At 55.8% G+C, this 21,056-nt stretch overlaps 2 protein-coding genes across 2 annotated transcripts; both read right to left on the bottom strand.

The window, feature by feature from the left end:
* Positions 4–4,434, bottom strand: PRSS8 (protease, serine 8). Its single transcript, XM_003124472.4, has 6 exons — positions 4,092–4,434; positions 3,818–3,835; positions 2,342–2,510; positions 1,335–1,606; positions 1,083–1,249; positions 4–965 (listed from the first exon to the last, which is right to left on the bottom strand). The coding sequence occupies exons 1-6, from the start codon at positions 4,174–4,176 to the stop codon at positions 642–644; spliced, it is 1,035 nt and encodes a 344-aa protein (XP_003124520.1). The 5' UTR covers positions 4,177–4,434; the 3' UTR covers positions 4–641.
* Positions 7,539–17,212, bottom strand: PRSS36 (protease, serine 36). The gene is made up of 15 exons (XM_003124495.4): positions 16,248–17,212; positions 15,912–15,947; positions 15,668–15,703; positions 15,288–15,450; positions 14,533–14,813; positions 14,038–14,204; positions 11,323–11,572; positions 11,084–11,213; positions 10,478–10,734; positions 10,229–10,392; positions 9,604–9,841; positions 9,339–9,480; positions 8,531–8,796; positions 8,329–8,450; positions 7,539–8,052 (listed from the first exon to the last, which is right to left on the bottom strand). The coding sequence occupies exons 1-15, from the start codon at positions 16,282–16,284 to the stop codon at positions 7,774–7,776; spliced, it is 2,568 nt and encodes an 855-aa protein (XP_003124543.1). The 5' UTR covers positions 16,285–17,212; the 3' UTR covers positions 7,539–7,773.

The following is a 21,056-nucleotide window of genomic DNA, read 5'->3' as shown; positions in this document are numbered from 1 at the left end:
AGCTGTGCTCAGAACATTTTATTCCTTCTGGCTGCATCTCACCCGCACCCCAGCTGTAAGTGAGAGCCCAGTTCCGGTGGGGGCTCATTCCTCCGGAGGCCAGGAGTCAAGGGCTCGGGGGGCCGGGGGGGGGGGGCATGGCAGCCGTTGGGGCAAGATTGGGGTCTTGTCTGTCCGTGAAGACGTGCTGCCCGGAGGCAGCCCAGTACAGACCACAGCAGCGGGGCGAAGCCATGGGGGGCTCATCAGGCAGAGCAGGCCCATCCGCAGTGATCAGCTGGGCAATCTTCTAGAAACAGGGTGGGGAGCCAGGGCCTATTTCCTAGCTGAGGGCCCTTGGGAGCTCCATGGGAGCCCAGCCTGTAGGCTTGTGGACAGATGGAGGCAGCCAAAGGCTCTAGCACCACAGGTAGTAAACTACCTCGTGGTGGAGGTTATAGTCCCAAAGAACAGCCCAGAAGGGTGGGCTCCAAGGTCAGGATGGTGCCCTCAACTCCCACAGGGTCGGGGGACGAAGGAGTGGCTCAATCAGGCTCCAGGCCCAGAGTGTTGGGGGCGGGGCCTGGCATCCTGGGAACAGGCGTCTGTCCCCAGGAGTGACGTGGAGGTCCCGGAACCAGGTCAGCTCCCAGGTAAGTAGCTCAGTGCTCGAGCCGTGGCCGGAGGAGGCCCAGGGTCAGGCCTAGTGGCAGCAGAAGGATGGGCCTCGCCAAGCCCCAGGCGGGGGCAGCGTTGAGGGCGCCGTAGTTGCTGCAGAGGTCGCTGTCAGGCTCCGACTCCCCGATGTGGGGTACCACTTGAGGCTGGAGCTCTGCCACATTGTGTTGAATCCAGGAGGCGTAGGTGGAAGTCAGAGTGTACACACCGGGCCTGTTGGGGGCCCCACAGGCATCACCCCAGCTTACGATGCCTGCCAGGTACCAGTGGCCCCCTGCTGGGCAGGAGAGGGGGCCCCCAGAGTCACCCTGAGGAGAAAAACCACACCACAGCTATCAGGACCAGGCTGCAGGCCTCTGACCATCCAGCCCCCATCTCCCGAGACACACCCGTCTCATCTGTTCCCCAGGGCCCCCCGCGTTTACCTGGCAGGCGTCCTTGCCCCCCTTCACGTAGCCGGCGCACAGCATGTCCTGCTGGATAAAATGGGGCTCGTCGGGGTTGGCGTCGATGTTATATAGGCAGTTACAGGTCTCACGACTGATCAGCGGCACCTCAAGTTGCTGCAGGGTCCTGGGGCGCTGGAGGCTCACTGTGGAGGCAAGAGATGCTTAGCCAGGGCCTCCTGCCCTGAGTGAGCTCCCCTCTGCACCCCTAGACATCAGCGCCCACCTCACCTGAGGGGGCCACGTGGCCCCATCCAGTGACGGTGCACTGGAGGCCGTTGGGAAAGGAGGCGTTGGCCGCGGGGAGACAGATGGGCCAGATGTAGCGGGAGAAGGTGACAGGGCTGCTGAGCTGGAGGAGTGCGATGTCCCCCTCGGAGCCTTCCTGGAGGTAGCTGGGGTGGGAAATGACCTGCGCCACGGTTCGGACTGTCATGCTGGAGCTGAAACTGTCCAGCTGGTGGGCCCCCAGCTTCACCTCGTAGGCGCTGGTGCTGTGATCCCTGAAGGCAGAAAGGAGCAAAGCCTGGGACCTGAGAGCCCGCGATTCCTGTCGCCTTGTGGCATCCTACCGCAGATTCTGACCTTTTAGCTCCCACACCGCATCCTAGTTTGATCCTGCACCCCATGACCTGTGACCTTCACTCCTGACTGAGCCTGACAGACTTTATTCACTCATTTGTTTGTTTGTTTGTTTATTTTTTGGCCACCCTACAGCATACAGAGTTCCTGGGCCAGGGATCAGATCCGAGCTGCAGTTGCGGCAACCCTGGATCCTTTACCCACTATGCTGGGCCGGGGATCGAACCCACATCCCAGTGCTTCTGAGACACCAGCAATTCCATTGTGCCACAGGGCACTTTATTGATACCCAGATTCAACCCAAGAACTTCAATCTCTGACCTACATTGACTTTTTTATTTATTTATTTTTTGCTTCTTAGAGCTGCACCTGTGGCACATGGAGATTCCCAGGCTAGGGGTCAAATCGGAGCTGTGGCCCCTGGCCCACACCACAGTCACAGCAACGCCAGATCCGAGCTGCGTCTGTGACCTACACCACAGCTCATGGCAATGCTGGATCCCCAACCCACTGAGCGAGGCCAGGAATCGAACCCTCAACCTCATGGTTCCTAGTCGGGTTCGTTTCCGCTGTGGCATCACAGGAACTCCTGACTCTTGAAATTTGACTTCGCCCTGCCCACCCCCTGCCACCCCGCCGCCCCCACAAGATGGTACCTTGGGAAGCAGTGAGCAGCCGACAACACCCACTGGTCAGACACGAGAGAGCCGCCACACACGTGTTCGCCATTGTAGTTGATGCTGACCTGCCAGGGCCACTGGCCAGGGTCTGAATTGCTACCGCCTGTAATCCGTCCTTGTGCTTGGGGGACTATGCCACAGGAGACTGCCCAGGGAGGAAGGGGAAGGGAGGGCGTCAGGGCCTCTGAGTCCCCCAACCACACCCGAACCCCTGCCACTCCCGACAGAGCCCACGAGGTCTGGTTTGGAGCTCAGGGCGTGTGTTCACAGAGGCCAGCCATCTTTTGTATCCGTCCCACAGCTAACACCTGTCACGGGCAGTTCTGCTTGCCCGCCATCCTCCGCCCAGTGCCTAATTAAGGTTTGGTCCAGCTTCTCTCCACTCAGGCCTTTCTGCCTCCCGTCTGGTCCACTCCTTACACGTCTGAAGATCTTCATAAACCACAAGTCTGCCTGGGTCCCACCCCCGCTTCAGTCCCTCCCTGGCTCTGCACAGCCCTTAAGAGAGATTCCAGCCCTTCTGCGGCACATCCTTCTGCTCCAGCCATCTCTCTGGACACTTCCTGTCACGTCAGGCCACACACCTGTTCACCTCTAGATCTTGGCTCATTTAGGTCACTTCTAGAAAACCGTTCTCCAGCCCTACTTCGTTCAGCAAACGTCTCTTTGCCTATGGAGGTGGCTCAAGTTAGCAGTCCCTCCGTAGCCTGCCCTGACCTTGACAGCTGAGTTAGGCCAGGCCTCGGAGCTCCAGGGCCCGTGCTTCTGGGAAACAGCTGTGTCGGCTTCAACCCCACTGACCTGGGCGTTCCCCTAGGGCAGACACTAGGGCAGATCCCCATGTGCCCAGAGCCCAGCCCAAGGCTGGGCTCACGGATGGAGTCGGGTCGTGGATGCGGGTTGAACACATGAAGAGAAGAGCTGGGCTCCCTGGGTGTGAACATCTATAGCTTCCAGGGCTGCTCCACACCCCCGCCAAGGCCGCTGTGGGGAGCAGGGCCCAAAGGTCCTTCATAAAGTCACCTTCTCAGGAGCAGAGAAAACCGCCCAGCCAGACTCCTCCCCTCTCTCCTGGTGAAAAGGACAATAGCTACCATTTAGGGACCAACAGTTCCTGCCAGGGCCAGGCCCAGCAGGGGCTTTTCACTTCCTTTATCGTCCTGACTCCCCAGGCAGCCCCCCGAAAAGAGAATCCACGTCTTTTAGAGGTGAGGGGCCTGGCACGCGAGACACAGCCAAGTACCTGGTGAAGCCGAGATTCCCAAGGACTTTGATTTTGTTTTCCTCTCAAAACAGCCCACCTTTGGAGACAGACCTGGGTGGAATTCCAGCGCTGCCACTTACGGCCTTGAGCCTTGGGCAGGTGCTTCAGAGGCTCCGGGGGAAATCAGAGCCACCGGCCCCTTCCCAACCCCTATCCCCTCCCCTCCCCCTCCCCCCAGCCAGCCTCACCTGCGTCCCCTTTGGCTCCTGGAGGAAAAGAGAAAGAGGGAGGGGTTAGCAAGAAGTCGCACGTGCTCAGGATCCCCACCTCCTGCTTCACCGGAGCGCTGCCCCCTCCCTGGGAGGCCAAAGCTGGGGTCAGAGGCTGCTCCGGAGGCTGAAGCTGGGGGTTCTGGAGCCCCGGATAAAGGATGTGGCCCAGCAAAGCGGTGTACCCTCAGCCCCTGTGCGCCACCCCGCGCCGAGCCCCGCGCTCCCCGCCTCCCCGTCCGCTCGTACTCACCCATCCCATTCTGGAACAATCCAAGCGAAATCAAAGTGGCCACAGCCGCCAGCCCCCGAGGCCCCAGGCCCTCCCTCTGGGCCATGGCCCAGGACCAGGGGCCCTGGGAAGACACCGGGCACCTAAGGGAAGGGACCTAGGGCTGGGTTCCAAGTGTTGGGACCGGAGGGAAGGGGGAACAGGTGTCCGAGCCTGGCTTCAGAGCTGAAGCGGGCTCAGCGGGGGGGAACGCTGGGCTCCCAGCAGCTGGCAGTGTGGATCGTCTCCAGCACCACCAGGGAAGGAGTCGACCTTCCTTCCGGAGTGGCAGCTCCCTGGGAAAGGGCACCTTACCTGCCCGCCCCTCCCCTGGCCCCGCCCTCCTGGCTCAGCTAGGCTGGCTGCTCTCAGAGAGTCCTGAGTCCTCCCAGACCCCTAGGCTGTGGTGCATGCGTGGGGTGTGTGTTTGTGTGTGTTGTGAATATGTGTGTGAGGTGTGTGTGTGTGTGTGTGTGGTGGGGGGTTTGAGCTGCCCCAGGCAGGGCTGGAATCTTGGGTGACCAGATTCTTACCCAACTGTTCCGGGTCCTGTGTCTGTCTCCCAGACCAGTTATGCCCCCCAGGACTGGCCCAGCCGTGTTATTGTGGGGCCACAGCCGCCCCTCCCTTCCTCCTGAGGCCTGGCATCTGAGCCCAGGCCACCCGGGTCTGCCCCGAGGCTAGAGCCCTTCCAGCCCTTCTGTGGAGCTGGCAGCCTCATCTGTGTGTGGTGAGGAATGCTGAGCACGTCTGGTGGTGCTAATCATTCCCCAAATATTTACTGAGTGCCTAATATGTTCCAGGCACGGGAGACAAAGTGGACACCATCCCTGCCTTCCCTGAGTTCATGGTGCAGTTGGGGTGACACACTTGAATCATAGGATGACACAAGCAATTACAGAATAATTCCAAGCTGGGAACTGTGATGGGGTAAGAGGGACGGGGGCTCAGGGAGCCACTTCCAGGAGCTTGACCTAGGCTGGCATCAAGAAGGACTCCTCAGGAGTTCCCGTTGTGGTTCAGCCAGTTAAGAACCCAATTAATGGAGTTCCCGTCGTGGCACAGTGGTTAACGAATCCGACTAGGAATCATGAGGTTGGGGGTTCGATCCCTGCCCTTGCTCAGTGGGTTAACGATCCTGCGTTGCTGTGGCTCTGGCGTAGGCTGGCAGCTACAGCTGCGATTCGACCCCTAGCCTGGGAACCTCATATGCCGTGGGAGTGGCCCAAGAAATGGCAAAAAGACAAAAAAAAAAAAAAAAAAAAAAAAGAACCCAATTAGTATCCATGAGGATGTGGGTTTGATCCCTGGCCTCACTCAGTGGGTTAAGCATCTGGAGTTGCTCCGAGCTGCTACGTAAGTCACAGATGTAGCTCAGATCCAGCATGGCTGTGGCTGTGGCTGTGGTATAGGCGACAGCTGCAGCTCTGATTCAACCCCTAGCCGGAGAACTTTCACATGCTGCACCTGTGCCCTAAAAAGCCAAAAAGCCAAAAAAAAAAAGCCTTTGAAACTGAGACCTACAGGGGCATTGAAAAGGTGTTAAGAAGGCCAAGATGGTCCAGGCGAAGCATCCTCAGGTGGAGGGTGCAGGTGGCACAGGTTCAGGGCAAGGAGGCCCACACGACAGGTGTTGGGGGTCTGGCACAACCTCCGAGTGTGTGAATCTGGGCAGCTGGGAATGTGTGTTGGCTTTGAGCTTTAGAAAAGCAGAGCCCTGCTTCCCCACCTGCCTTCCATAAGACTAGGTGTCGGGACGTCTGAGCCGGGACTTCAGGGCCCAGGCTGGAGAGCAGGGAACTCCTGTAGCAGGAAAGGGAACGAGGCTGACTCAGGAAGGGGTTGAAGCTGGGGTGGAGGGGGCGAGACCCTGGACATTGTGGGTGGGTTTGGGTGAAGGATGGGATCTATTAAATGTTCCTCGGGGATGGCCAACGAGTGACTGGTTACAGGGAGTAGGTAGGGGTGTGTGTCCCCGTGGAGAGAGGTGCAGGGGAATATTCTCTCTGGGATCTGGCAGCTAAAGAGAAGCCAGGGCCCCCCTTTTTTATTTGCTTTTTAGGGCCGCACCTGCAGCATATGGAGGTTCCCAGGCTGAGGGTCCAATCAGAGGTGCACCTGCCGGCCTACACCACAGCCACAGCCACGCCAGATCTGAGCTGCATCTGCGACCTACAGCACAGCTCAGGGCAACATCAGATCTTTAACCCACTGAGTGAAGTGGGTTGGACCTGCATCCTCATGGATACTAGTCGGACTTTCAACCCTCTGAGCCACAACGGGAACTCCCAAGCTGGGGCGATTCGGAACCTCTGTCCATCTCCTCCACCTCCCAAGAACTTCCAGCTTCCCTGGAGGGCTCCTCTCTCCACCACCGCTCTGCCTCCTCAACACAGAGATGGTGACTCTGGCCTGAAGTGACCCCTCTGCCACCCTCAGCAGCTGGTTTCCACCCCAAGCGGGTCTCCCTTTGCCTTTTTTTTTTTTTTTTTTTTTTGGTCTTTTTGCCTTTTGAGGGCTGTTCCCGTGGCATATGGAGGTTCCCAGGCTACGGGTCGAATCGGAGCTACAGCTGCCGGCCTACACTACAGCCACAGCAACGCTGGATCCGAGCCGCATCTGCGAACTACACCACAGCTCACGGCAACGTTGGATCCTTAACCCACTGAGCAAGGCCAGGGAATGAACCCGCAATCTCATGGTTCCTAGTCGGATTGTTAACCACTGAGCCACGATGGAAACGCCTCCCTTTGCCTTTCTTCTGTGCTAGACATCACCTCCTTTATGACTTTATCCTGACCCCCAGCCCCAGGGGTGGCCACCTGTTTCCCAGCACGTTGGGAACACTTTGGAGGCTTGTGGAGGCCCAAGCTGTGTGGGACCTGGCAGTTAACAGGGCACACTGGTAAGTGGTGGGGCCCCAACCCTGGGGCACTGGGCAGGATGGGGTGGACACTTAAGGGTGGTGGACCTACACGTGTCCTGCGTGTGTACTAGGGATGCTGGAGATGTACCCTCTGGGGCACCACCATCCTGGTATGTATGTGGCAGAGGCTTCCTGCCAGCACAGGATATGCCCACAACCTCGAACCTCAGACTCCTGGACCCTTCCTGGGACCAGTCCTCACCCTGAGTCCTTCTTGCTTGGGATGGGGCGGGACGGGGAGGGCAGCAGGGGGAGCTAGGGCTGAGGTGTCCAGCAGGTGTTAGGGATACTGATTCCACTGGGCAGGTGACACACACCCAGCTGGCAGCCCAACCTCCCCCACCCTGGGGCAGGAATGAAAGACAGCTGCCACGTTATCAGGGACACATTTCCTGGGAGCCCAAGATCTGACTCACAGAGGCCCAGGAGGGAGAGGCTCCGTTCCCTGGGGTTTTCCCCCTGCCCCTCAGCCAGCCCCCAGTGATGCCACCAGGCCACGTGTGTCAGTGTTTACACCTTTATTGCCCGCTGCCCTCAAGGATGCCGGACTCCAAAATAGCCAGGCACCCAGGCCCAATTAGCTGAAGCCGCTGCAGTCTAGGTGGGTGGGGCGCTCTGGAGGTTCCTGGCAGGGGAACAGAGCTGGTTGGACCGCATTCCAGCCCCACTGGGCAGGACGTGCAAGGCCAAAGGGGCTGGGGGAGGCCCAGAGGAGGTGGCCTAGGGGTCCGGGCCCCCTCAGCCCTGGACCAGGAGGATCAGTAGCAGCAGGAAAAGAGCAGCCCGAGGGGAACCTGAGGCCCTGGCTATGTCAGGGGGGCAGAGGTCGCCGCCTTCGGGGAGCCAGTGGGGGAGGCCACTGGTGGGCAGGAAATGGGCCTCCCCCACCGTCTGGGAGATCCAGGTCTCTTCAGGGCCAACAGCGGCAAATAGTTCCCTGCTGCCTCGAAGAGCCATGCCCACAAGGACCCAGGAGCCTCCCTCAGTCTGGCACAGGAGTGGCGGGGCTGAGGTCACCTGCAGCATCAGAGCCAAGGGCAAAGGGTCTCTTAGCTTTCCTTCTGGTCCCCGGCACCCTCTCCTAGGGTCCAGCCACAAAGCGCTGCTCGTTTCCATCCTCAGACATCTTGGTCCCTGGCCCCTCTCAAGGTCAAGGCCCTGGCCTCTCTCAAAATCAAGGTCCTGGCCTTCTTCCCCTCCAGGGCCCGGCAACCAAGAATTCCAATCCCACTCTCTCTCCGGGGTCCCGCTGCCCAGCAGTGCTCCCCCGTATCAGACCAGGCCCCCCCGTACCTCACAGCTGTCCTCCTGCCCCTCTGCATACAGGACACAGAGAGTTCCAGGGGGCAGAATGCCCTGATAGAGGCAGTGACAGAGTCGCGCTGTCAAGATGGAGACAGCAGCAGCCACAGGGACTAGAGAGAGGAAAGAAGGTTGTCCCAGGGACCACTCTGGCGTCCAGTCACTTCTCACCCCCAGGACCCAGGGCCCTCACCTCGGTCCTGGGGGTCCTTCCAGCCCAGCACCCAGCAGCTGGCCCCCAAGGGGAGACCACCTGGCTGAAGGCAGATGGGCAAGGCTGATGGGGAGGGCTCCACCCGGGAGCTCAGCTCTAGGAGGGCCAGCGGGGGCCGGAGTCCCAGGTGCCGGGGCAGGCGGATGCTGATGATGGATCGGGATAGCTGGTGGCTCTGCGGGAGGGGGCTGGCCCCTGCCCGGCCTAGGTACACTTCAATATAAGGCACTGTGGTAGAGCCTGGCCTGTTAGAACAAGGTCCAGTGTCACTTCATGTTCCCCCCATTGCTGATAATGTCCTTCCAAAGCCCAGGGGAAAGGGTGGAAGGCATCTCCAGAGTCATTCCTCATTATCCCTCCTTCCAAATCTCTCTTCTGTCTCAAAACATGTCGCAGCAGTTTCCCTGTGCTAGAAAAGCCCTAAAGGTGTGTTGTGGCTCAGTGGGTTAAGAACCTGACTAGTATCCATGAGGATGCAAGTTCGACCCCTGGCCTCACTCAGTGGGCTAAGGCTGTAGCGTGCCGTGAGCTGCAGTGTAAGTTGCAGATGCACTGGTGTAAGTCGAAGATGTGGCTCGGATCTGGCGTCACTGTGGCTCTAGCCTAGGCTGGCAACCGCAGCTCTGATCAGAGCCCTAGCCCAGGAACTTCTATATGCTTCAGGTGCAGCCCTAAAAAGCAAAAATAAATACAGAAAAGTCCTAGAGGGAGAGCATCCCACTATTCTAAGAGTCCTCTACCCATCTCCCAATTTTTCCTTCTTGCCAGGGAGATGGTTGGAACCCACCTGAGGACACAGTGAGTGGCCGCCAGGACCCAGCCTGGGGTGACGAGGATCCCAGTGCAGACACGCTCTCTGGCTACGTGCACCTCTGCCAGCCAGGGCCACAGGACCCCCATCGGAGCCGGCTCAGGCAGCAGACCACACGCTAGAGAGAGGAAGTGATCTCCCCCTCAGTGGGCGGGGGTGGGGGTCACAGCTGACCCTTAAAGCCCCTACTGTGGCTCTAAGCACCCCCAGGAGCCCCTAAGCCCCACAGGCGCCTCCTCACCACCATACTCTGTGTGAGGGGGACAAGTTTGTGTTTCAGTCTCCTCCCCCTCAGGGCCCCAGTCCCAGGCCAGCTGGTCCTCCACGTAGGCTTCCCGAGTCACATGACTGATCCATGGGCCGTGGATCTGCAGCGGGTAGAAGGCTCTGGGACGTAGACAGTCACTGGGGAAGTCTCTGATTCCAGCCAGGAACCAGGTCCCCTCTTCCCGGCAAAGAAGGCTCCAGTGAGAATAGTTCTGCAGCGCGAAAACGTGTGTGCAATTTGATGAGGAGGTAACAAAGGTCCTGGGGCTTTCCTGGGCTCCGCACTCTCCGTACTCGGACTAACAAATCCCACTTCCCCCAGGCCAGGCTCCAATACCTATCTGTGTTAAGAAGTCAGCCCTTACTTTAGGATTCTCTAAACAAAGCGGGGAGCGAAAACACCCACCCTCCACCCCTGCAGCTTTCGGCCTCGGTCCCAAGTCCTCCAGGGCCAGGCTCCGCCCCCAGCTTGTTCTGGCCCCGCCCTCAGCCCGTCTCCGCCCGCAGAGCCCGCGCCGGGTTCCGGGGCCCTCTCAGGCTCCACCCCCGGCCCGCCCCTTCCTCCTACTTAGACCAGTAGGCCCCGCCCTGCCGCTCACCCAGCAGTGGCCAGCCACCTCCTCCTCTTGGTAGGCGGGGCAGAGCGCTTGCGGCGGCTCTCCGGGCGGCGGCACTGACGCCCTCTGGTGGCCGTACAGGCAGTGACACCACCAGGCGCCCAACAGCTCCGCCTCAAGCAGCGAGCTGGGGCCGGGTGCGGCTTCTGGGAGGGAAAAGGAGGGAGCCGGAGCTGAGGCGGCGTCCCGCCCGGCTCCGTCCCGCCCCGCCCGCGTTGGGCCCCTGCTCACCCCCGCGGCCCCAGCGAGCCAGGCGGCAGCGGCTCCCGGGCAGGAAATAGTGTTCTGGGTGGGGGAGGCACACTGGCCGCGGGGCCGCGCTGAGGTTCACGGGCACGCGCAGCTGCAGCAGAGCCAGGTCCGAGGCGTCGTCCCAGGAGGCGTTCTCGTGCAGCACGAGGCGCGCCACTTGCTCCGCGCGCGGGCGCGAGGGCAGCAGAACGTGCCAGTTCTCCAGGTCGCCGGGAGGCTGGTCTGAGCTGACGCGGCTGCGAGACGGGGGAGACTGGGGACGTGGGCAGGATCCCGCACACTCAGCTCTAAACCTCGCACCGGTGGCCTAGACTCGGGTCTCCAGGCAGGATTCTGTATCCCTGTCCTGAAAACTGAACGCTCGGCCACCACCGCCCCCCCATCCTAGGTCGAACTTGTATTATGCCTTTATTTGCCCCCAGAGAGACTAGGGCCCTGATTTTCGATCTGGATCATACACACCCCAATGGGACCCCACACCCCTACCTCTACCCTACCCAGGGGAAGGGCTGGGCCGGTTAGGTAAGCATCTCGGGCTGATGAGGGCAGGGGCAAGAATCTTCCTGAGACTGGGCTTTCACTCACCCCGAAAAGCAGCTGGCAGGTGCCAAGAGCCAGCTCTCAGACACCAGCGCCCCATAGCAGGGTCTGGATCCTGGAACCATCACCTGGGCTTCCCAGGGCCAGGCGCCTGGCCGTAGGGCCTTACCACACTCTGAGGGGTGAGACGCCTGAGTCAGGGGGCCTCCTGAACCCAGAGCAGTTTCCACCTGAGCTCAGATCTCCCAGATCCCCTGACATCAGGGTCGTGCCCCCCAGCTCACCTGGTAGGGCAATGGTGCAGTTCTCATCCATGGGTTCTGGGAGGCCTGACTGGGGCTCTGGGGACTGGGTGGGAAAGGCAGGCCCAGGCTCTGAGCCCATCACCTTTTCTCTTATCCATGCCTCGTAGGGAGCCACAGCAGTGAAGACTCCGGGGCGGTTCCTCCGTCCACAGCCAAAGCCAAAGCTGGTGATCCCCGCCTGGAACCATCGGCCACCTTCCTCACAAACCAGGGGCCCCCCAGAGTCTCCCTGATGACAGATGACTCTGTATCAGAGGATCAGTCCAGGGACCCACCAGCTTGTACTGGATCACCTGGCAGAGGGTCTACACCTCTTTTTTTTGGATGCACCCAGGCCAGGGATCAAACCCACAACACAGCAGCGACTCAAGACACAGCAGTTACAATGCCAGATCCTTGACACACTCAGCCAAAAAAGAACTCCTTTACACCACCTCTTCTTGTTGGCCCTACTTACAGCCACTTTTTAGAAACCTGCATTGGCTGTGCCATGTCCTCCATAATTCCTACAACTCTAAGGTCTGGTAAAGCAGAAAAGCTGATGAGCAGCCAAAGCCAAGAGCACCAAGCTAATGCATTAAAGGCCATGCCAGAGAGGCCTGCAGGTCTCATTCAGAGCCAGATGATTCTTGTCAATAAATAGTTCGAACAAAGCCTGTCTTTGGTTTCTAAGTTGTTAGAATGCCTTGTTAAATCGTTAAAGTAAATCAGAGATGCCAGCATTCAAGAGGAAAAGACTATAGAAATAGGCTATTTGGAGTTCCTGCTGTGATGCAATGGGGTTGGCAGCCGTCTCTGCAGCACCAGGAGTTTGAGTCCTGGCACAGTGGATTAAAGGATCTGGAGCAGCACAGGTCGCAATTGCAGCTCAGATCTTATCTTTGGCCCAGGGATTCTATATGCCACAGGGTGATAAAAAATGAGGGGTAGAAAAGAGAAAAGAAATAGGCTATTAGAAAAGCAGCAGTGGAGTTCCCGTCGTGGCTCAGTGGTTAACTAACCCGACTAGCATCCATGAGGATGTGGGTTCCATCCCTGACCTGGCTCAGGGGGTTAAGGATCTGGCGTTGCCGTGAGCTCTGGTGTAGGTCATAGACACGGCTCGGATTCCATGTTGCTGGGGCTGTGGTGTAGGCTGGCAGCTACAGCTCTGATTTGACCCCGAGCCTGGAAACCTCCATATGTTGAGGGTGCGGCTCTAAAAAGACAAAAAAAAAAAAAAAAAAAAGAAAAAAAAAAAGAAAAAAAAAGAAAAAAAAAAGAAAGAAAAGCAGCAAGAAGGGACAGTTTGAAGACCAGTTAGGTGGAAGAACTACAAGGAACAGTCACTACAACAGGTTTCCAGGATTTTTTTTTTTTTTTGGTCTTTTTAGGGCCACCTCCATGGCATATGGATGTTCCCAGGCTGGGAGTTGAATCAGAGTTGTAGCTGCCGACCTACACCACAGCCACAGCAGTGCCAATCCTTAATCCAATGAGGGAGGCCAGGGATCAAACTCGAGTCCTCATGAATACTAGTCAGGTTCATTACCACTGAGCCACGACAGGAACTCCTCTGGGGCCGTTTAATGCTGGGGCATTGTCCCTAAGATATCACTGTAATCCAGGTCAAGCATCTCTGTGACCTGAAGAAGAGGGTTACAAAGAAGCTTCAGAATTATCTAGAACTGTGCTCTCCAATAGGGTAGACACTAGTCCCAAGTGGCTATTTAAATTAATTAAAATTAAATAAAGTTAAAGATTTAATTCCTCAACACACCAGCCACCTTTCCAATGTTCAATAGCCAATATGGCTAGTGACTATCCTACTGGACAGTGCAGAGAGAAAGCATTTCTGTCATCGCAGGAAGTTCTCTGGAACAGTGCTGGTCTAGAGGAGGTTGAATTGTTGGCAATCCTGTTCAAAAAGGCAGGGATAGAAGTTTCCATTGTGGCTCAGTGGTTAACGAATCCGACTAGGAACTATGAGGTTGCGGGTTCGATCCCTGGCCTCACTCAGTGGTTTAAGGATCAGGGTGAGCTGTGGTGTAGGTCGCAGACATGGCTCGGATGTGTCATTGCTGTGGCTGCGGCATAGGCCAGTAGCTACAGCTCCAATTTGACCCCTATCCTGGAAACCTCCATATGCCTTGGGTGTGGCTCTAAAAAGACAAAAAAAAAAAAAAAAAAAGGCAGGAATGGTTCTGTAGGTCCTGGAACCTCATAATTGGGAGGGACCCTGAAAACTAGTTTGAGTCCCCACCATGTATGCTTGAAGGTCCTTAAAAGGGTCTGTCATTTGGATCTGTCATTTGGAGTTCCCTTATGGTGCAGCAGGTTAAGGATCCAGCGTCCTCACTGCAGTGGCTCGGGGTGCTGCTGTGGAGGAGGTTCGATCCCTGGCTCAGGAACCTTTGCATGTCATGCGTGTGACCAAAAAAAAAAAAGATGTGTCATTTGAGGAGCATGTCTCGGAAAAATGTTAAAAAAAGGTTAAAATATAACGTTTTATATTATATTCTACATGGGAACTCCTATGTGGGGTCCTTAAGCTGCTGAGCCACAAACAGAACTCCCTCCACTGGTAACCTTGCTCTCTTTTCACAGATGAGGCTCAGAGTTGTGAGAGACGGGCATCTGTTTATTCCTCATGCTGCTTCCTATGGGTGAGGGCTCTGCCTGACCCTCTCGGCAGGTGCAGGGGCCTCCCCTCACCTGGCAGGTGTCCCTGCGGCCCTCCGGGTAGCCAGCGCACAGCATCCCTGGCAACAGCTGGAAAGTGAGATTGAAGGGGCCAGGCCGGCTGTAGAGACACTGACAGGCAGCCTCTCCCAGCAGCCTTAGCTCCACTTCTTGCAGCGCCCAGGGCAGAGGCAGGGGGTCTGTGGGCAGAATCAGAGGAGAAAGGCAGGAATGGAGCCCGCTCTTTCCCAGCGCTCAGATGGGTCCCCACCCGCTGCCTGCTGGGCATCTCTGCCTCCTTGCCCCATGGCCCTTGAGCTCGCCATATCCCAAACCGGTCGCTATCTCCTTCCGTTCCGCTCCGCTCTTCTTCCAACCTCATCTCAGAAACGGCTCTTCCCAACGCACAGTGAGGCCCGTCTTAAGGCAGCCCTTGGGGCTCCAGCTTTCAGGACACGCCCTGAGGGCCTCTCGATAGGCTCCGCCTCCCAATAGCCCGCCTCCCGGATGACCCCGCCCCCTACTCACCCGCTTCCTGGACGTCCCCCCAGCCCGTGGCCCAGCACGCGGTGCCGCGAGCGAAGCGGTGCGAGGCCCGGGGCAGGCAGACCGGTCGCACGGCGGGGCCCAGCCTGGCGGGCGAGGCCAGGCGCAGCAGGGCCACGTCGGCGCCCTGTTCCACGCTGCTGTAGTTGTCTGGCACCAGGATAGCGGCCACCGCGCGGATGTGAGCGCCGTCCAGGGGCCCGTCCTGGGAGTGCACGCCCAGCACTACCGACCACTCGGCCGCCGGCTCCAAGGTACCGTTACTGTGTCCAGGCGGAGGCAGGAAAAGGTTAGGTGAGATAGACTCCTTTTGTGAGGGGGCGCCCAGGGGGTGTGGGGAAGCTCCCCGGGCCAGGGATCAAACCCTCGCCACAGCGAACCCAGAAGCTATAGTAACAACGCGGGATCCTTAACCCTCTGAGCCACAAGGGAACTCTCAGATAGATCCACACGCACACAGAAGGGGCAGGAGGGATGCGATTTGGAAGTGCTTGACTGGGGGCAGTGGAAGGATGGAATTCAGACTCGAGTGAAGTTTGAATTTGGGGGAGGGGTGGGAGGAGCCAGCTGGCCGCTTCTTCACCCTCAGAACCTGGATACTCCGCAGGGCACTTAGCTTGGGGAGGGCGGGGCGGCGGGGGCTGCTGAGCTCCAGGTTAGCCTGGAGTAAGCGGGGATCAAACTGCGGGTCGGCTTGGCTTTTGAAGGAGCGGGGCTGGATTTGGGCGAATACTCACTTCATGAAACAGTGAGCCGCGGAGAGGACCCAGGAGGGGGCGATGAGGGAGCCCCCGCAGATGTGGCCCCCGCCCTGATGTAGGCTCACCTGCCACGGCCAGGTGCCAGGCCGAGCATCTGAGCCCCCCATGATGCGGGCAGAGGGCTCAGGGCGACCGCAGTCTGCAAGGGGGTACCGCTGAGGTCACAGCCTGCCCCTGGCGGCCACACCAGAAGTCCAGGTAACTCAGGACAAAGGCTGGTCCCTCACCCCGCCCGTTTGCCCTCCCCCCAACAAAGAACAAAGAGAACCTCAGCCCGCTAAGTTTCTGATCACTTCCACCTCCCTGGTGGTCTAGCCAGCCTTAACCCCCTCTAAGATTCCCCAGCTCTTCCTTACCCAGATCTGCAGGTTCTTCTTGGGTAGGACTGAGAGCTAGGAGTCAGAAGGTAAAGAGAGGAAGATACTAGTGACATCTAGCCCTGGACACTGCCCAGCCCCGATCTTCCTGCTCCCCATCGCCCCCCCCCAGCTTCCTCTTCCCCCATTCCCCGCCCTTTCAGCGCCCCCTGCCAGCATCCATGCTACCCCTCCCATCTTTTCTCCATCTGCACATGACCTTCCCCCAGCCCCGCTGCCTTACCTGAGTCCTGGAAGGCTCCTGGGATGGGGCTGATGGCTGGAAAGACAGAGGCAGGAAGAGGCTGGAGACCTACGCTTGGGACCTGCCCTCCCCAGCTCCCTCCCCGCAAGCTTTACAGGTACCCATCCCTCCATGGCACCCAGGCCTCCTTTCCTCCTCCTCTCATACCTGCTCTTCTCCCTCCTAACACTTCATGCCTACCTTCTTCTGACGGCCCCCTCCCCTTCCTCCTCTGACGCCCCATTCTCCAGGCAGAATCCAGGAGTTCTGCTTTCCAGCCTCCCCAGACGCTAGGAGCCTGGCCCCTTGTAGCCATTCCCTGTCCCCTGAGGTTACCGAGGATCACAAATGGGAGCAGCAGGTGCTGGGACATGGCACATGTGAGTCAGCTGGAGGCACAGAGATCTGTGAAGGACTGCTCCCTGCCACCACTCCGTCACTGCCTAGGCAGCCCGTGACTTTGGATGGTCCCAGAAATAGCCCCACCCTCCCTGGCTGGAGCCCATCACTGGGAATCTGAGTGGATCTGGGGCTGGAAGGAGGAAGTAGGGAGCCCGAAGGCCCCACCCAGAGCCCCGTGTGCATCTCACATCTCTAGAGGCCCAGGTGGGGGTGGGAGACAGATGTCCTAGCTCCCTGACACCTGCGGGGTGGGGGAGGAGGAGTGGAGAACCCTCGAAGGCTGAAGGAGAGGATGGCAAGAGGCTGGGTGGCCAAAGTTCCGAGTCCTTGGTGGGTCAGGGCTGCAGGTGAGCAGTGGCCCTGAGGACAGGAAAGGTGGCCCCTTGGTGGCATGACTCACCTGAGACCTCATCTCTCTTTGGGGTGCGGCTACCCCAGTGGCTTGGCCTTTTCTTCTCACACAGCTCTGGTTACTGGAGCTGCTGGTCAGGTCTGGGACGGGAGCCCTAGGGAATTCAATCCCATCCCAACAAAAGGATCACAGATTCCGGCGGTCCGGGCAGGGCCTAGGGTTCTGAGAAGGGGCTGAGCAGGCTGGTAGGGCCGAAAAAGACTCCACCCTTCTTTGTTTCTTTGTGTTAGCTTGTGTGTCCTCTCAGGTGTTCTGTCACTTATTTTGTGACCTTAGGAAGGTCACCAAAACCCCTCAGTATATACAATAAGAATCTACTTAAGAAATATAGAGCATCAAAGGGAAATTAAGGAGCTTTTAATGAAGGAACTATTTACAGAGGTACAGGCAGGGACGGGAACAAAAGGGCTGGGGAAGCACCTGGGGGCTAGCCCTAACAGAGAACCCTGCCTGGAGAGGCAAAGAGAGGCATTTCCATTGTGGCTCAGTGGTCGTGAGCTTGACTAGTATCCATGAGGACTCTGGTTCGATCCCTGACCTTGCTCAATGGGTTAAGGCTCTGGAGTGTAGGTCAAGAGACGTGGCTCAGATCCTGCATTGCTGTGGCTGTGGCGTAGGCTGGCAGCAGCAGCTCTGATTTGACCCCTAGCCTGGGAACGTCCATATGCCACATGAGTGGCCCTAAAAAGCAAAAAAAAAAAAAAAAAAAGAAGAGTCTGAAGTTTTTGCTTATATACATTATATCTATCAACATTTGCTGCATTTAAAATTAAAACTGAGAAATACTTATTGCACTTATTCATTAAAAAGGAATTTATTATATGTTAATGTAATAACATATATTTATGAAAATAACTATATTTTCCAAAACGAAAAATTAGTGGGAAGAGTGGCATTGTTTTACATTTTTGCAAACTTCTTTAGTGTCTTGCTTAATAGAATACAGCTGGATTCAGAGTTCCTGTTGTGGCTCGGTGGTTAATGAACCTGATTAGTATCCATGGGGACATGGGTTCGATCCTTGGCCTCGCTCGGTGGGTTAAGGATCCGGTGTTGCTGTGGCTGTGGTGTAGGCCAGTGGCTACAGCTCTGATGCTACCCCTAGCCTGGGAATCTCCATATGCTGCGAGTGGGGCCCTAAAAAGACAAAAGACAGAATAATAATAATAATAATAATAATAATAATAATAATAATACAGCTGGATTCTCACATCTTGCATTTTTGCATCCACCCTATTGGGATATCATATGTCAAGATTCCTTTGGAAACCTATATTTTACACTTGACATCATGAAAATTGTTTTGGCCTTGGACTCCCCTTGAAAGGGTCTTGGGGCTCCTCCAGGTGTTCCCAGAACATAATTTGCTTTCTTTTTCCCTGACTTTTTTTTTTTTTTAATTTATTTTTGTCTTTTTGTCATTTCTCGGGCCTCTCCTGCAGCATATGGAGGTTCCCAGGCTAGGGGTCGAATCGGAGCTGTAGCCACCAGCCTACGCCAGAGCCACAGCAACGTGGGATCCGAGCCGGGTCTGCACCTACACCACAGCTCACGGCAACGCCGGATCGTTAACCCACTGAGCAAGGGCAGGGACTGAACCTGCAACCTCATGGTTCCTAGTCGGATTCGTTAACCACTGCGCCACGACGGGAACTCCTTTTTTTTTTTTTTTTTTTTTTTTAGGTCCACACCTGCAGCATGTGGAGGTTCCCAGGCTAGGGGTCTAATTGGAAATGTAGCCACTGGCCTACACCACAGCCACAGCAACACCAGATCCGAGCTCTGACCTACAGCACAGCTCATGGCAATGCCAGATCCTTAACCCACTGAGCAAGGCCAGGGATTGAACCTGCAACCTCATAGTTCCTAGTGGCTTAACCACTGAGCCACGACGGGAAGTCCTGCCCTAGTGATTCTGATGGTTCCTCTCCCCCAAGTTGCTCTTACCTGAGGATCACTGCTCTAAGTTTCCTAATAGTCAACACGAAGAGGGAAACCCAAGCCAGAGTCTCTCCTCCAGGTACTTGGATAGAAAATAAATTTCTTCTGCTGGTTCTCATGGAGAGGACACTCTGGTGTAATGAAATCTCTCTTAACAATGTCATGGTGGCAAAAGCAGCAAGGAGTTTATAATGCTGGTAAATGTCAGCCCATAACATCATGATCCACCACAGTCAACAAAAGAATTATTTAAGGGGTGCTTCTGGGTAAGAGAGGCAATGGGTGGACACATAGTTCACTGCTGATCTAATTAGTGGAGGGGTAATTATTGATCAGTTAGTATATTAGTTTTTTTTTTTTCCACGCTGCAGCATATGGAGTTCCCAGGCCAGGAATCCGATCCGAGCCACACTTGCGACCTAGGCCACATCTGCAACAACACCAGATCCTTTAACCCACTTTGCCAGTCAGGGATAGAACCTGCATTCAGGCACAGGAGAGACACTGCCCGTCCCACTGTGTCTCATCAGAACTCCATGTATTAGTTTTCTACTGCTGACATAGTAAAATACACATTTGGTCGCTTGAAACAACACCAATGGATTATCTCACAATTTGGAGGATTAAACTCTGACACGGGTCTCTCAGGGCTAAAATCGCTGTGTCAGCAGGGCTGAGTTCCTTCTTGGAGGCTCCAAGGGAGAATCCATTTCCTTGCCTTTTCCGGCTTCCAGAGGCTGCTCTCAAAGCTCATAGCTCCCTGCTTCCATTTTCTTTCTTTCTTTTTTCTTTTTTTCTTTTTTAGGGCTGCACACTCATGACATATGGAGGTTTCCAGGCGTGGGTTCCAATCGTAGACTGCCAGCCTACGTATGCCACAGCCACAGCAACTCGGGATCCAAGCTGCATCTGTGACCTACACCACAGCTCATGGCAACGCCGCATCCTTAACCCACTGAGCCAGGCCAGGGATCCAACCCACAACCCCATGAATTCCTAGTTGGATTCGTTTCCACTGCACCACGACGGGAACTCCCTCTTTTTTTTTTTTTTTTTTTAATCGCAGTATAGTCGATTTACAGTGCTGTGTGAATTTCTGCTCTACAGCAAAGTGATTCAGTTATGTGTGTGTGTATCTATATAAATGATATTCTTTTCCTTTGTGGCATATCTCGGGATATTGAATATAGTTCCCTGTGCTCCCTTCCTTCATTTTTAGAACCAGCATTGTTGCATCTCTCTGAACTTTTTCCTGTCTTCACACCTTTCTCTCTGACCAAAACCCAGGAAAGATTCTTTGAATTTAAGAATTCGAGAGGATGTGGAGAAAAAGGAACCCTCGTGTATTGTTGGTGGGAATGTAAACCAGGGCTGCCACTATGGAAGAAAGTGTGGCGGTTCCTCAAAAAATTAAAAACAAAACCACCATATGATCTAGTGATTCTAGTCCTGGATATTTATCTGAAGAAAATGAAAACACTAATTAGAAAAGATGTGTGCACCCCTATGTTCATTGAAGTGTTGTTTACGATAGCCAAGATATGCGATTAACTCAGGTGCCCATCAATTGATGAATGGATGGAGGATATTTACACACACACAGAGGAATATTACTCAGTCATAAAAAATGAAATCTTTGGAGTTCCCATTGTGGTGCAGTGAAAACCAATCCACCTGGGAACCATGAGGTTGCAGGTTCAATCCCTGGCCTCGCTCAGTGGGTTAAGGATCCGGCATTGCTGTGAGCTGTGGTGTAGGTCGAAGACACAGCTGGGATCTGGCATTGCTGTGGCTCTGGAGGGGGCCAGCAGCAACAGCTCCGATTTGACCCCTAGCCTGATAACCTCCATATGCCTCGGGTGTGGCCCTAAAAAGCAAAAAAAAAAAAAAAAAAAAAAGAAGTCTTGCCATTTGTGACAACATAGACGGACCTAGAGGGCCTTATGCTAAATGAAATAAGTTAGAGAGAGAAGGACAAATACTGTATGGCTTCACTTACATGTGGAAAAAACAAAACAAAAACAAAACACAGGAAGAAACATAACTAGACAGAAGCAAAATCTTAGATACAGAGACTGAAGGGATACAGTTGCCAGAAGGGAGAAGGGTGGTGGGAGGAAAGAAATCGATGAGGGAGATTAAGAGGTACAGACTTCCAGTTGCAAACTAAATGAGTCACAGGAATGAAATGTACAGTGTGTGGAATGCAGTTGATGTAATGTCTGTTATGGTGACATATTGTAACTAAACTTATCTTGGTGATGATTTTGAAAGATATAGGCATGCTAAATCAGGGAGTTCTCGTTGTGGCTCAGGGGGTTACGGAACCCAACCGGCCTCCATGCGGATGTGGGTTCGATCCTTGGCCTCACTCAGTGGGTTAAGGTTCT

Source organism: Sus scrofa, chromosome 3 (assembly GCF_000003025.6).
Source record: "Sus scrofa isolate TJ Tabasco breed Duroc chromosome 3, Sscrofa11.1, whole genome shotgun sequence".
Taxonomy (NCBI): domain Eukaryota; kingdom Metazoa; phylum Chordata; class Mammalia; order Artiodactyla; family Suidae; genus Sus; species Sus scrofa.
Note: the sequence above shows the minus strand (reverse complement) of the source record. Positions and strands in the feature narration are given on the sequence as shown.

Bases quoted from the DNA above. Each gene is read 5' to 3' on its own strand.
- PRSS8 (XM_003124472.4), bottom strand. From the start codon at position 4,176: ATGGCCCAGAGGGAGGGCCTGGGGCCTCGGGGGCTGGCGGCTGTGGCC. The intron at 1,607-2,341 runs GTACCATCTTGT...TTCTGCCTTCAG, and splicing joins GCTGCTCACTGCTTCCCAAG to GGATCACAGCACCAGCGCCT. The intron at 966-1,082 runs GTAAACGCGGGG...TTTTCTCCTCAG, and splicing joins GGGGCAAGGACGCCTGCCAG to GGTGACTCTGGGGGCCCCCT.
- PRSS36 (XM_003124495.4), bottom strand. From the start codon at position 16,284: ATGTCCCAGCACCTGCTGCTCCCATTTGTGATCCTCG. The intron at 15,704-15,911 runs GTAAGGCAGCGG...TCTGACTCCTAG, and splicing joins AGGAGCCTTCCAGGACTCAG to CTCTCAGTCCTACCCAAGAA. The intron at 11,573-14,037 runs GTGAGGGGAGGC...ATCTGTCATCAG, and splicing joins GCCGCAGGGACACCTGCCAG to GGAGACTCTGGGGGGCCCCT.